General features: G+C 32.6%; 1 protein-coding gene across 2 annotated transcripts in view; it reads right to left on the bottom strand.

Moving 5' to 3' along the window:
• NLGN1 (neuroligin 1) overlaps positions 1-16663 on the bottom strand; it is a gene marked incomplete at its 3' end in the record, with an annotated part of 2013512 nt that overhangs the window by 293321 nt on the left and 1703528 nt on the right. For both annotated transcript variants that reach the window (XM_081087461.1, XM_081087460.1), the window contains exons 7-9: positions 11295-11387; positions 8348-8553; positions 5413-5532 (exon numbers count right to left, since the gene is read on the bottom strand). In XM_081087461.1, the coding sequence (XP_080943587.1) occupies positions 5413-5532; positions 8348-8553; positions 11295-11387 (419 nt within the window). The remainder of the gene's footprint in view (positions 1-5412; positions 5533-8347; positions 8554-11294; positions 11388-16663) is intronic.

Raw genomic sequence — 16663 nt, 5'->3', positions numbered from 1 at the left:
CAGCAGTGCTAAGGATGTCCAACTGCAGCTTAGGCCTGCTCCCTGCTTGCAAGTGGACATCTTCCGAGAGCTCCAGGCTGACAGAGGGATGTCTGACTGCCAGCTTAGGCCTGATCCCCCGAGGAGTAGGCCTAAGCTGGCAGGTGGACATCCCCTGAGGGGCCCCAGACTGCAAGAAGGCACAGGCCGGGCTAAGGGAACCCCCCTGAGTGCAAAAATTTTTATGCACCATGCCTCTAGTTCTTCCAATAAAAGAACACAGAATATCTTATAATTTATTTGTGTCTACTTCCATTTCTTAAACCAATGTCTTTTACTTTTATGTGTACAGGCCTTTCACCTTTTTGGTTAAATTTATTCTTAAGTATTTTATTGTTTTTTATGCTTTTGAAAATGGCATTGCTTTTTAATTTATCTTTCTGATAATACATTAAGGTATAAACATAAATTATTTTGTTAGAGAACCAAGTAAACTATTCAAATCCAAAATATGAACACAAATACAAAATGGTTTGATTAGGATACCACTTTAAAATAAACAAAGAAGTCATAATTTATAAATTAAGCACAGGGAAATAAATACTACAATTACCCCAAGTAACTTGAATATCACAAGTAATTTGAAATCAGCGATTCCTTTTTGTTAAGCATAAAATCATATCTATTTAACCTAAATTCATTACTCATAAAAGTTCTACAAAAAATGTCGTATGTCATAAGGGCAAAACTTTACTATTGTAGTTTCTATGTACATGATTAACTAATTACATTAATGGTAGGTTTTTAACCAAAACATATTAAAAATCAAGTAGGATAAAAAAATGACAACTCATTAGAGTAGATTTAACTGTTTTTTTGTTGTTGTTGTTATTTTTTGTTTGTTTTATAATCCTCACCTGAGGATATTTTTCCATTGATTTTAGAGATAGTGGGAGAGAGAGAGAAGGACAGAGAGAAATATTGATGTGAGAGAAACATATCCATCGCTTGCCTTCTGCACATGCCTTGACTAGGGCCTGGGTTGGAGAGGAGCTTGTAATTGAGGTACCTGTCCTTGACCAGAATCGAGCCCAGGACCTTTTGATTCACAGGCCAATACTCTATCCACTGAGCTACACCAGCTAGGTTTAATTTTTTTAATGGCTAAATAAATTATACTACATTAACAATGCTGTGTAGGTGAAACAATTTTATCTTACCTGCCAACAATGATGATTTACTAATACTAGTCCTGAGTAAATGGTCATTTTTTGAATTCTATAGAGGAATAGTGTCTGATATACTAGTCAAAATGCCACAGACAAGCCCAATTGTGTGCTCAGTGGTTGAGCATCCACCTATGAACCAGGAGGTCACAGTTCCGATGATTCTTTCTTATCATTGATGTTTCTATCTCTCTCTCACTCCCAACTTCCTCTCTAAAATCAATAAAATTATTATTTTTTAAATGTCAGAGACAAAAACTAAATTAGATAAAGCTATTTTAAGAAATTAACATTGATTTTGATTATGTGTATTAGTCCAACTAAATTAATATCTCAAATTGTTTAAATTGCTCTTTGACTATATAGTTCAAATATTTAAGTCAGCTGCCTTCTGAAATTTAGGGTTTTAGCCAGATGCTCACAAAAACTTCCCTTAATATCTAGATTTAAATATAAAGAAATTTATAAATTATCAGTGTATACTGAACAGGAAACTTTGTAAAACATTAATAAACTAGAGGGATTGCTTAGTTTTTAAGACAAAGCCCTATAAACCTAAGAGATAGATAAACCTGCCAATAGAATAACAAGTTTAAATGTGGGACTTATTGAGGTGGCAAATTAGTGGAGAAAAGGGCTTTAAATAAGTGTATTAGTCTTTATGTTCACTTCAGTTGACTACTAGCAATTGATGCAGCAGAAAGGAAGATTAAGTAAAATGAACTAAAAATAATGCACTATGAAAAAAATCATAGTGAACAGAAACTACAGAGAATTTCTCATCTGAAAAACATTTAACAAAGCAAAAGATCAAAACAAAACTGTATCATATATCATGAAAGACAAATGAGTAGAAGAATGTTTCAAAGCCAACTTTACTTTTCTATTTTATACCAAGCAGAATAGAATTTGAACTTTGTTTTGGTTCTCTGCATTAAAATGATCAACTATAAAGAGAAAGAAAAGAGAACTATTTTCTTTCTACAATCCTATCTTCTATATTCTATCACTGTGCATTTTGAATAATACTATGGACTAAATATCCTCCCAAAATTCATGGGTTGAACCCTAACGACCAAAGTGACTATATTTGCAAATAGGGCCTTTAAAAAGGTAAAATAGGTTGCCTTAGCTGGTTTGGCGCAGTGGATAGAGAATCGGCCTGGGGTCTGAAGGGTCTCGGGTTCAATTCCAGTCAAGGGCACATGCCAGGTTGTGGGCTCATTCCCCAGTACGGGGTGTGTAGGAGGCAGTCATTCAATGATTCTCTCTCATCATTAATGTACTATCTCTCTGTTCCTCTCCCTTCCTCTCTATAAAATCAATAAAAAATATATATATATATTTTTAAATATATATTTTATTGATTTTTTACAGAGAGGAAGGGAGAGAGATAGAGAGTTAGAAACATCGATGAGAGAGAAACATCGATCAGCTGCCTCCTGCACATCTCCCACTGGGGATATGCCCGCAACCCAGGTACATGCCCTTGACCGGAATCGAACCTGGGACCCTTCAGTCCGCAGGCCGACGCTCCATCCACTGAGCCAAACCGGTTTCGGCAATAAAAAATATATTTTAAAATAAAGTAAAATATATTTAAATGAGATTAGGTTAGGGCCCTAATTTAAAACAACTGATTTTCTTACAAGAGGAGGAGATACCAAGAATGAGTGTGCACAGAGAAAAAGGCCATGTGAGGACACAATGAGAAGGTGGGATCTGCCAGTCAGGCCTCAAGAGAAATCTGTGCCACCTGCATCTTATCTTCAACTTCTAGCTTCCAGAATTGTGAGAAAATCAAGTTTTGTTCTTTAAGTCACTCAGTCGGTGGTATTTTGTTATGGATGTCTTAGATGACTCGCGATATCTTTTTTTTTTTTTTAATTCCATAGTGTATAAATATAAGATCAAGAAAAACTGTTAACATGTTAATTAATAACTCTGTTATTTGAAATTCAGGCTTCTGGTAACTCAAGAATTTAAATTAATGAGCTTCTAGGGCTAAAATATCTCACATGTTTTCTGTATATCTCCTATAAAATAAAGTCATGGTCCGGCAGAATAAAAACCAGCACTATAGCAGTCCGTCAGTAGCAGTTGTACAAGTACTGTGACAGATATAGCTGTGGGAGTTTAGAAGGGATCAGAAGCATACATTGGTGTCCTTGATTTGAATAAGAAAATGGAGATCAGTTTATGTGATTTGAAAAGATGCTTTGGTAGATCACTATAAATAAGAGGAGCTGGTTTACATGACTGAAGAATTCTGTTTTGAAAAGACTGGTAGTTAAATTTCTTCAAGATCATCATTACATTCAAGCTTTTTGTCAATGTTCTACAATGAAGAATTCTAAGTTAAACCAATCACACTGTCTCTTTCCTATAAATTCCTGTATAGCACTTATCATACTTGCCCCTATATTTGAGCTCTTTATGTATGTCTTATGTTCATGGTAAAATATAAGTCCCAAGGCATTTCACATGCTTATTGTGTGCTTACATACTTAAAATAATGTTATACAGAGTTGGATTGTCTATAAAAATTTATTATACAATAGAGCTCTGCAACAGTTGGGGTATTCACAATGAAGGGATACTGTAGTAGGATTATGGGCTCAATATCTAACTCATGTAGTAGAAATGAGATATATGTACTATATTTTCTGGTGAAGAGTTCCTGGTATATGGAAAAATAAAACGTGTTTGGTTTTTTTAGATGCCATATAAAACAAATATATCTTTGCTAACTTTTTAGAGTTTAAAAAGAAAACACTGTTTATCCTGTAGACAGTTTTACAATATTGATGCAATTGTTCAGTTTTGATCAGGTTTGCCAGCTTCTGGCAGGTGATGCAAAAGCAACACTTAAGGAGACTATAGTTAGATTGACTACTTTCATAGGTACGGATGCTTCAGGCTTCCCTAAAATAACCTCTTAGAAATTTCATCACTATTTATTTGAGATGTACAGAGCACTGACTAATATATGGATGATCAAATTCTGTTTCTCCAAGGGCAAAATCAATACATTCTGTGATGTATGAAAGATGATTTCAAAAAATAAAGGTGGAATGGCAATATATAGAGAGGGATGTATGTGTTTGTATTGCATCCTAATGTTTAAAATTATTTTGGGGGATAAATCTTATTTTATCTTTCATTTCATAACTTATTTTGCTCAAAGGCAGTTGCATTTTATTAACTAAGAGGCCACCGATCAGTATGTCCCTTATTCTACAATTAAGAAGCAAATGAAAATTATTTTTTAGGAAAGAGCTTTTTTCCAATTACAAAGAATCTTGATTCACTACCCATTTAAGCAACCTGCGCACACCATTCATTTCTATAAAACATCTCATAGTCCTCAATAGAATGCAAACATATATACAATAACCACTCAAACATGCATGAATTAGAATGCATAACAAAGGTTTATAATGCTCCTTCAACATAAACACTAAATAAATTAAGTTCAGCATGTTCTTTGTAATAAGATACTAGAACCAAAAATGCTGTTTAGAAGACTTCCACAAGAAAAGATTAATAATTAAAGATTGCGTTGCTACCAGTGAGTGAAAAGTCAAGCCACAGACTGGGAGAGTAATTCACAATATTTAACCAACACAAGTCTTGTATAGAGAATATATAAAGAACTCTGATATACAGATAAGAAAAATATGAACAACTCTCTTTTAAGAACAGGCAAAAGGTTTAAATAAGCCTTCACAGAAGATACCCAAATGACCAATGAGTATATGAATATGAAAGCAGGTACTTAATATTATTAACAACAGAGAAATTAAAACCAAATACCCAAATGATACCACCATATACATATAAGAATAGTCATACTAAATGTCGGTGATGACAGGAAATATACATTGATGGTGATAGTGCAATTGGTACAAGCACTTTGGAGAATCTTTGACAGTATCTATAAAAGTTAAATATGTGCCTACCCTATGATCTAGCAATTCCACAACTAGATAAATATCCAAGAAAAATTAGTACACCTATTTTACCAATGCACAAGAATAAGGGAGGGGGTGAGGCTGGGTGGAGGTAGGTACAAGGGGGAGAATAGGAGACATCTGCAATAGTGTCAACAATGAAAAATTTAAATTAAAAAAAAATCAAGAAATCTCCAATTATAGAGGAAACAACAGTTTTGCCTAATCACTTTGTAACAAGCGGTTCATCTTACCTCTGCTACCAGTTGCTGAAGAGATGGTGAAGCTACAGAATATAGACTTGAGTTACCCCTTATGGGACTATGAAGACTAACATAAGCCACAACATTTTTCTGCAGAACCTTCCTGAAATCCTGAAATGAAAAAAAAAAATCTGTCTCTAACATAAATAACAATAACAGATTTTTAATCAGTTACTTATTAAATACTAAACACTTTCTACTTAAAAGCATTACATTGTACCAGTACATTGTCGGCAATTTCATACTATTTAGTAAGAGTACACAAAGTCATAAATGATTTTGAATAAATGCGATGGATTTAACATAACATTTTGATAAAATATTTTAAATATGTTCTGGAGGCAAATTTTAAGGTAATATGTTTTTAAATGGTTAACATATTATGAGATTCACCTCCAAAATACAGGATGACATTTTTGGTCAAGTGAGGGCACTTAATTTTATAGTGTTTGAATTAGAGAGTAGACAAGGGAAAACTACTTCAGTGATTAATAAACCAACCTTTTCTGTGAAGCACTGAGTTACTTTTTGCACAAACTGGTTTTTATTTTGAGCAAAATGGAGCATAATACAATTGTATCCCTGCACATATTAACTGAAATAAAGCCTGACATATTTCACGCACATTAGTAGCATAAAATGATTCAAATAGAATAGCTTTCTCATTTCTCTGCTAAATCCCAAAATTTGATGACCAATGATTCTCTTTTACTAGATAGGTAAAAAGTCCCTCTGATACTTTTCTCATCTTCTTGAACAAATATTTAATGGATAATTACCGTAGTGGCAGTTATATAGAAACATACTAAAAAACATCCTAAAAATTGTACTATTTCATGTCTCAGGAACATATATTTCTTCTTCCAACACTATCAGATAAAAGACTGCAAGGACTTGAAATCCTTATGGAATCAATGTTACTCCTATTTTATGTTGAAAATTCAGCTATACCTCTGTAAGAGAGGTGAGAAGACAATTAATTTAAAATAAATAAGTATTTTAAAGAAAAATAAATGGTAAATTTTAACTCAGGTATTCAGCTTTATACATAACATTTTTTTAAAAGTCCAGTGTTGCAAAGTACTACAGAAAAACAGCTGTTTGCACACTAGCCCATAGACATTATATGTTAGTCCATTTAATTCTCAGGAGACACTCATGATATAGGCATCTGTATACTCATTTGATAAATCAAGTCTTGGGTAGGGTAGTCTTGTAAAAGTCCACATGGTTTGTGGCAGAAAAGACTTGAACTTGGACTTTTTTGATTGTAAAATCTGTAGTATTTCCATGGTATCCTGTAAATAATAGATTCTTCACAGAATAAATGGTAGTTCTTGAAGAACATATCTAGTAAAATGTTATCAGCCTTCCCAAGGATCAAGATCAGTATTGAGTCAATTCTCTAATAACTCTATCACTATAAAATTTATTTTTGAGTTTATTGACCAAAACCGCCTAATCATTTTAATTACATGTGTGGACTTCAAGAGGTTCCTGTGCAAAAGAAATTAAATAGAACAATAGGACGTGTCAACACATTTTTTCATCACTCATCTTCCCTATAGGGTGTATTTAGAGCATAAATTGGATGCAGTTTAAAAGAAAAGGTTTCATTTTCATAAGAGTAAATTCTGAACAGGAAAACTAATAGTTTCTAAATTCCTTCTCAACTAGATAGTTGCAAAATGGCTTCATAAACTGTACTGAAGTAATTTTCAAAGACATAGTTATTTGCAAGAGGATATTTTTAAAGCTAATAATCAAATTTATATATTTTATTCGACATTTTCTTTACTCAATATCTTTGCCCAAAATATCATGGGGAAAAAAAACACACAACAAAAACAGAAAGTGACTAAGTGCATAATTAGTTGTCAAATATATATACATACATATATATTCTAGGATATGGATTCTTAATCTTTTTGAAGAAGAGCCTTTTCTAACTTAAACATTTTTTCCTATGGACTCTCATCCTATATAATAAAAGCCTAATATGCTAAGTGTCCAGTCGTCCAGTCGGCCTTTCAACCAATCAAAGCGTAATATGCTAATGATATGCTAAGGCTGCTCAACTGCTCGCTATGATGTGCATTGACAACCAGGGGGCAGACATTCTGACTGGTAGGTTAGCTTGCTGTTGGGGTCTGGCCAATTAGGACTGAGCAAGACGGGCATCAATCCCAGTATCAGCTGTCATATCCCATTAAAAACAGTGCATCTGTGAGACACAGATATAGAAGCATTTGATACTAAATATTCCAGTTGTTTTCTAACCATGACCCATTCATTTGGACAAAGGCTTCTTAAGGTAGGTAGGTAAGTATTTCTGTAGGTAGGAAAGAAGCAGGGATATAGGTTTGGAAGAATAGACAGAAGAAAGAGTAGAGGAAGGGAGGAGAAGAGGATGGAAGAAAAAAAAACACACACATACTATTTTGAGTCTAGTCTCCATATTACATCTCTAAATTATAATACTAAGGTTATAAACATTTAACATAGGAGATAGTTCCCTTATTCTAGATAACGGCTAGAAAGTTTTAAAAGAAAGGTTAATGGTATGTATCATTTAATCCTTTCTTACTCTGTTCCTGTCAACCTGTCTACAGAGATATGCAATAACCAGGTAAACACTATTGTGGGCATATTATATTCTGTAGATCTGGAAGCAATATGAATGGTGGCAGATCATACACAATTCACTGTGGTCCAACTCTAATCCCCCTTCATTCTTCTGAGTGATTTCAGCAACCTAGCAGATATGACATCCTGGTTGAAATGCACATTCTTGTCCTTGGCTTTGACAGTTTTACTTTGTCTGAGAGAGAGAGAGAGAGGAGAGAGAGAGAGAGAGAGAGAGAGAGAGAGAGAGAGAGAGAGAGAGAGAGAGAGAGAGAGAAAATACTAATGAATATACATTTACCTCTCCCCATTCATATGAGCCAATATTGCCAAACTCTGTTCCTCCCCAGGAACAGAAAACAATACTGCGGTCTGGTCTCCACCCTCTCTTCACTCTTAACATCAAGGCCTGGATGAAGGCTGTGATTATGGCAGTGCTGCTGGCCCATTCTTGTCCCCTGTAACTGGATGTAGTATGATGGTGGCTGCCAACTATGACATACCGGTCTGGAAATAGAAAGAAACAAGAGCCATTAAAACAAAATATAAATCCTAACAATAAACTTAATGACATTTACATAATCCTTTTGCACAACTGAGAAACAATTATGCAAAATTGTTCTAATAATTAAGACTACTTTACATTTTTTCACCCCTGTCTTGATTCACACATCTGTGTATATCAAAGCAGAGGCAGCTGCTGAACCCAATTATGAACCCAAAGCTTAGATTCATATTACTGTCCTCTGTGACATGCATATTAATTAGTGAGGTATACAAATATGCCACAATGAAACCTTTATCTAACATTTTCCCAGAATCATAGTGGGAAGTGCCCTGTAAACAATGTCTGTATGCTCAGTAAATATTAATGAACTATTAATACATTGAGGGAGCAGTTATTTAGTAGCTTTAAATATTAAAAATGTGGTAGTTATATATGGATTTTTGCAATAAGTATTTAGGGAATTAATTATAGTTTTAACCTCACTTCTTTCTCTCAAGAATAAAAAATCAACAATAGCAAAAGGCATCCAATTACTGTAAAAGTTTCCTTTTCACATATTTTGTTTTATATAATCATACAAAATCTATTAGATATGCTCTTAGCAAGGTCTCAATGACACATGGAATGCCTACTCTATGTACATTACTGATTATTGTCATCAATAATTAGGCTAAAGACATGCTTCCAGAGTTTTCTCTGATTTTCTTTTCAGTGACTATTATTGGTACAGAGCTAAATGTATTTGTTTAGTGGGCCTACACATTTGTGTAAAATGATTTCTCCATTGATATCATCGCATTAGGAGAATGTCTCATATCTTGATGCTTAAGTGTGCAGACTCTGAGGCCTGCCTGCATGGGTTTGAAGCTAGGCTATTCAACTTACTAGTTGTGTGACTGTGGGAAGCTTACTTTATCATTCTATGTATTAATTTCTTCAACCATAAAATGGGAATAAAAATAGGACATACATAATTCAGTTGTTTTTAAGTTTAAGTGAACTGTTATTTGTAAAGCACTTTGAACAGTGCCTGATACATAATAAGTACTACATATGTGTAAAATAAATTAATCATCAGTTGACTCGTGGTATAAAAAGGCTACCTCATGGGAAACATCACTGTGTGAAGCTATTTTAGATTTCCACACTGATATTGGAGCCAGCGATGTCTTTGATCTGCCAACATGTCATCAACATTTAATTAATAGTATACATAGTGTGTCTGCAAATGTTGGAACCCTGGGAATTTATTCACTCATTTTCCAGATATGTGTGAATGTTCTGTTTGAATTGTATATTGTAAACAAGAATCTAAAAATCTTAATAATGTTTGATGATAGTTTCTAATGTTCAGGGTCATTAAAATTATGTGATGTTTTTGTTTAGTATTTAAAGAAGATATTAGAAGCTTTGCTGATATGCACGGAAGTATACTACTGGTAAATTGATTAAATAATTTTTCTATATTGAATCTTTATAAGGAAAGTTTTTACCCTAAGGCTAATATAATATTGTACAATTTGGTTTTTCAATAATAACTTGTAAATGCAGCGATGTTGATAAATACAGAGGTGGGCAAAAATAGGTCTACAAATGTTTGTATGGAAAAAACATGCAGGTTATGATTATTACAATAGCTTTATTAACTCTCTGTTTTGCATAGTCACAAATATAAACCATCTTTTTCCAACCCTTGTATTTCTAGTGTTTCAATTAGATATCCTTATTATGGGAATTTGTTAAAATTCAGTGGTAAGAATTTTGAAATGTGTGTATACCTTCTGTTATTGAGCAGAAATTGTTCAACATGTCTAGTATAAGTAAATCAGAGGAAATATATACCTCCCATTAATTTTGTAAGAGTCGGCTGGCAAGAAACTAAGGGGATATAAAACTTGATCTCAGAAATCTCTGGGTTAGAAACTGTAGGGTCAATTTGACTAAAGTCATAGAGAATACTTGTCCAAGGAGAACTAGAGTAAATGTCCCAAACAAATTAATAGAAGTGGCACAAGTGTACTCAAAAGTTTGTTGCATTCTACACTGTATACCAAGCGCACCAGACAGTAATATGTGATCCAACCTCACAATGTATTTGAAAGTATTGCTATTAATCTCTTAATATATGTGTCAGTTATTTTTACTTTTTTGGCCTGTATAGCATTAGCCCAAGATTCAGTGGGCATCATGTAACAAAGGTTAAATTATTTAAAATGTAACCAGGTGATCATTTTCATAAGCATCTTCGAAACCTAAAGCCATGCAAACCTTTGGCAGAATTGTCAGTGGACCACGGGTCAGAGACAGGACATAGATACATTGATTAGATTTGAAGAAAAAGCAAATGAAAAAAAAACACCCACATGTCATTAAAATGTAAACATTTTATTTTTTAAAATGTATTTTTTAAATAAAAATACCTCTGACACTGTTACAGTGAATAAAAGAAAAACAAAGAGAGAGAAGACATTGGCTTGTACAGCTTATCTCTACCAGGCGCATGCCAGCCAGTTTAATTTTGTTTTGATTTCTTCACTACTATGATTTACTTTTGAAGAGATATTGTAAGAAAGAAAATAAAGATCCACTTCATGGTTTCATATTGTCCCCCTCTTAGAGTGGTATAAACTTCTGGTTACACGTAAGAGAGCATATTTAACTATGCTATTAAATTATTATAGAGCAATTCTTTGTGATGTTTTGTGTAAAATGTAGATTAAAAATACTTTACCATACTTACCTGGAGAAGCCAAGCCCTTTAAATATCCAACAACATTAGTAATTGTTTTGAATGTTGTGACTGTCTGAACTTGCATGTTGACAATTACTTTTTCTGAAAAAAATTAAAGATGATTGTTCTCTATATTTTATGTCTTTTCTTAAAACATTCAAATTTATTTACCCAGTATCATCAGCAAAATAATTCTGAATAAGTAAGTTTTTAAAGATAACTGAAGTTACACCTTTTTGACAAATATTTATTCAACACTTTGTATAGACTCTATTTTAGGTATCTGCTATGCAATGATGACTAATATACAATTGCTAGCCTCATAGAACTACAGAGCCGAACATAGGCAATTCTAACGTTCACATTTAGAGATACGTATAATGGAGTTCAACATGAGAGCACATAGAAGATGGCCTCGGGGAGATGTGGACAACTCATATTTTTTAAAGAAAGAAAAATACATATGAAGATAAACCATTCCAAAGAATTTTAGGTTTTTTTCTAACATCAGAAAAAGAACATGCGGAATATAATTCAAATGTTCCTGTATGGTGCATTGTTACATTATCACTTTGAAAACTGTAAAGCATTACACACATTAAAAGAATTAACACCTTAGGTATACATATTTTCAAATATTAGATTCCTCATTTCCACCTTTTGTAGGTCTCTCTCCTGTAGTCTAAATTTCCACCAATTGCCCTGCCTCTTTGAGTTCTATTCATGCTTGTTATTATTATTTATTTATTTATTTATTTTATATAACAAATAAGGCAAAGACACCCATCAGGAGGAACTCCAGTCTCAGTTCTAATGTGATCTCTGAAGGCTTTAGGTATTAACGTGTTAATCCTGTATTTAATGGAATCTGTAAGTTTCTAGGGGAGGCTCTAGGGCAGCCAGATAGTAGTGTTGAGGTGGGGTGGGAGGCAATAACCAAGCAGCTAATTTAAAATAGACATGTTCTAGTTCTGACAGGCCTTCCAATGGCACTTCCGACGGCTAGCTGAAAATTGTTAGGAAAAACAAGTTGCTTCTTCCTTGATCGCACCATACTAACAAGTTAAATGGAAAATCCATACACTGAATCTGTTAAAATTATAACTAAGTAAAGAGCTCCTGAGAGAATCCCTGAGTGCCCCACGCAGAAGAAAGGAAATCCGCTTAGAGCCTGAGGATGGTGGTTTTAATTTGAATGCTATGCATCTTTGTTTGCTTTACATTTATATAGCTTAGTTGTTTGGAATAGCTTCAGGTCTACAGAAAACTTAACAGAAAGTACAGTTCTAAATATCCTTTCCCTTTCCCCAATTATTAACATCTTCCATTAGTGTGATACATTTATTGCATTGATAAGGCAATATTAATATGTTTTTACTGAAGATCACACTTCGTTTTGTGCACTCCTATGGGTTTTGACAAATGCATAATGACATGCATCCAACATTACAGAATAGTAATCATACACATCATACAGAATAGATTCATTGCCCAAAATATCTCCTGTGCTTTACCTATTCATCTTTCCACTCCTCCCTCTCTCCTGAGTTCCTGGCAACCACTGATCTTTTAAATGTCTCCAATTTTTTGCCTTTTCAAAAATGTCATATAGTTGGACTCATATGTTTGTTTTTAATATGGGTTTAATTCCCTTTTCTAAATCTGTTCCAAATAGTCCAGGTAAGTGAACATTAGATAAAAGAATCATTATCATACAGTTTCTTAAAAATCTTTCCAGCTTATTCTTTAGTTAGATATGGATGAAGACTTTTGTCTGTTCTAAGATCGAATATTCTTTTTTTTTTTTTTGGGGGGGGGTAATTCAGCAATAAGAAAACCTTATAATATATACAAATGTGCATGCACAATTAATACAAATGTGCAATATACTGCTTGCAAATCTTCCTTATATTAATAGAGTGCTTCAAAATTTATAATAGCCATTTTCACACACATATGCTAATTTTCATTAAATCTCAATAATTTTCTAAACCACCAAGTTAAATATCTTCTATTATCCTCATTTACAGAATGAAGCACATAGGGGCAAAACTGGGACTCAAACCCAGGTCTTTATATAAACAACATTTTTTATCTGAAAAATAAAGGATCTCACTGTAAGACTCCTTGTTTTTAATATGAGAACTTCATCATATATAAACAAATAAAAATAATATAACATATGATGATGATCCACATCTACTTTCAACATTTTATTTTACTATAGATCCTTCATCATACCTTTTCCCAATGGACAAATAACTACAGTCTTATAGATTTAGTTCTTTAAGGTTGTTAATCATTTCCAGTTTTGGGTTATATAGAATAGATAGGTGGATAGATTTATAAGCAGACAGATAGATGTAGGTATATATGGGCATAGGCACAAACAGACATAAAGATTCAATTATTTTACAGGCTATTCCATTTTATACAAATGATGTTTGTTTTTTTTCACTTAGCATTACATTTTCATAAAAGTAAATGGAGATCTATAGCATCCATTTTAACTGCTAAGAAGTATTTGGTTGTAGAATCAACTCAGTTTATGCTACAATTCTATTCCTGAGGATTAGTGAGGTCATTTACAAATTTTCAGCATTACATTGTGGCAAAAAACATTTTACACTTTTTGTATATGTGTGCCACGCATTCTCAAATAGATAACTAGAAGTAGAATTTCTGAATTATTATATAGTGTGGGTAACTACAACTTTATTAGCTATGTAGAAATTGCTCCACAGACTTTTAAATTTTGACATTTTGATGTGTACAAACATTTCATTATTGTCTTATTTTGCATTTCCTTGATTACTAGTGAAGTTGAACAATTTTTGTATGTATATTCATAATTCTAGTTTATTCTTCAACCATTTTTCCTTAACTTGCTTATCATTTAGGTATTTTTGTACAGTTTTTAATTGTAATATCATGCACTTGTTCATTATATGTATTAAAAATATTTTTCAACCTGTGATTTTCATTTTCTTGCTAATTATTATATTTAAAAATATTAATATATTCAAATTTGTCAATACTGCGTATTAAGGGGGTTGTTTGTTTTGTTTTGTGTTATGCAGGAAACTTTCTTATTCTGATGTCAGGAAGATGTTCCTCAAATATTTTAAAGATGACTTTTCAAATTTGTGTATTTAATCCAGACAGAATCTGTTATGAAGTAGAAACTTAACTTTACCTCTGCCCTATGGATAGCCAATTATTCTCACTTAATTTATTGAAGTATTAATTAAGCTGCTGTCATATAATGAGATCTAATTCATATATGGATTTGTTTATAGCCTTGCTATTACATTTGATTTTAAGCAGTGCCATACTTTTTAAATTAATATAACTTTATAATGAATGAAATGATGGGTCTTCTATAATCATCATCATTATACTCATGTAATTATTATTACTCAATTTTGGGGATACTTATGGACCATTATTTTCATATGAACTTATATATTAGTTTGGCATGTATCATGAAAAGTCATTTCAGGGTTTTATTAGGAATGCATTAAATTAATATACCCCTTTGAGGAAATTATACTGAGTCTTCCATCAATGAACATCTTATGTCAATTTATTTCAGTTGCTTTTAATAAAGTTTTTTTTTCTTCATAAAGGTTTTATACAACTGTTAAAACATTTATTTTTAGTTTCTCTGTTAACAAATTATAACATGTATAATGTATTCTATTGTGTAAAAGCATGCTATTTAATTTTGCATCCTGGTCTTACAATGAGCCTTTTTATTAATCTCCTGTATATTCTAATACTTGATTATAGGGTTTTTATTTTCTTAGTTTCAATGTAAAAAATTACTTATTGGAAAAGGATAATTTTGTTTATTCCTTTCACATTTCCATAGCTTTGATTGACTGTTCACATCATCTTGCCTAGGACTGCCAGTGCAGTGTGGAACGGGGACAGTGAGAACAGCATTGTTTGGTCTTTGCTTTGTGTTTTTCACTTTAAATATGTTTATATGTTTCCACGATTTTATTAATTTTTAAAAAAAGATGTTTTCTATACTTTTCTGGAAATGTTCCTTTATTAGATGAGAAAGATCATTTCTCTTCTTACTTTGCTAAGAGGTTTTATTATAAAGAATTGTTGAATAATGTTTTGAAATAATTGTATAAGATTTTTCACTTTATATTGTGAAATAAAATGCATATATTCCTGGAATGAACTCTGTTTGGTCATCTGTATTCTGTATTATGTTATTACTACTTTTGGATATTTGCATATACATTTATGTGACTGATCATTTCACTTCTCATTTGTTCTTTTCTTACTTTGATATCTGTATTATACAATTTCACAATTTTTTGTTGTTGTTAATCCTCACTTGAGGATATTTTTCCATTGATTTTTAGGGAGAGTGGAAGAGAGAGGGAAAGACAGAGAGAAACATTGATGTGTGAGAAACACATTGATTGGTTGCCCCTGCATGAGTCCTGACCAGGGCCTGTGCAGGGAGGAGACTGCCACTAAGGTAACTGACCTGAATTGAATACTGAGACCCTTTGGTCTGCAGGCCGAGGCCTATCCACTGAGCCAAACTGGCTAGGGCAAGCTCACAAATATTTAGAAATCTTTGTTCCTTTTCATAGATTCTGTAAAAGTTTATATAGCATGAGCGATCATCCATTTTACAAAGGAGTGATAGGATTCATGCATAAACCTATTTGATCCTGATACCTTCTGTGAAGAGGGGTGGAGAGGAATGATATATATTTTTATATTTTAATTTCATTTCATTTCATTAATATTTTCAAACAAATATTATTAAAACGGTTATAAGTATATTCATATTTTTATTCATATTTATTCATATTTATATTCCTACTTGCATTTAGTTGTTCATTCTATTCTTATGCTTTAAAAAAATAACTGCCATTTAATGCCATTTTGTCTTCTTTTCTATTTCTAAAATTAACTTACTTATGCCTTTTATCCTTCATCACTTTAGCTAAAAATAAGTTAATTTATTGATATTCCCAAAGAACACATTTTGGAGTTCATAACTAATCATTATTATTATTTTTTCACATCAATTTTGTTTTATACTTGTTGGCTTTGCTAAATTTTACTTCAATATAGTCTCTTATTTTTTTACTTAACTTCTTAAGTTAAATGATTACCTCATTACCTTTCATATCTCTCTCTCTCTCTCTCTCTCTCTCTCTCTCTCTCTCTCTATATATATATATATATATATATATATATATATATATCCTATATAATAAAAGGGTCATATGCAAATTGACCCTAATGGCATAATGACCAGAAGAACCGTTGGACAAGTTACTATGAGGCCCAGTGACCACCTCTTGGTCCCTTCTCCTGGCCGTTAGGCACCAATCACC

This window comes from Myotis nattereri (genome assembly GCF_964212035.1).
Source record: "Myotis nattereri genome assembly, chromosome: 3".
Lineage (NCBI taxonomy): Eukaryota > Metazoa > Chordata > Mammalia > Chiroptera > Vespertilionidae > Myotis > Myotis nattereri.
Note: the sequence above shows the minus strand (reverse complement) of the source record. Positions and strands in the feature narration are given on the sequence as shown.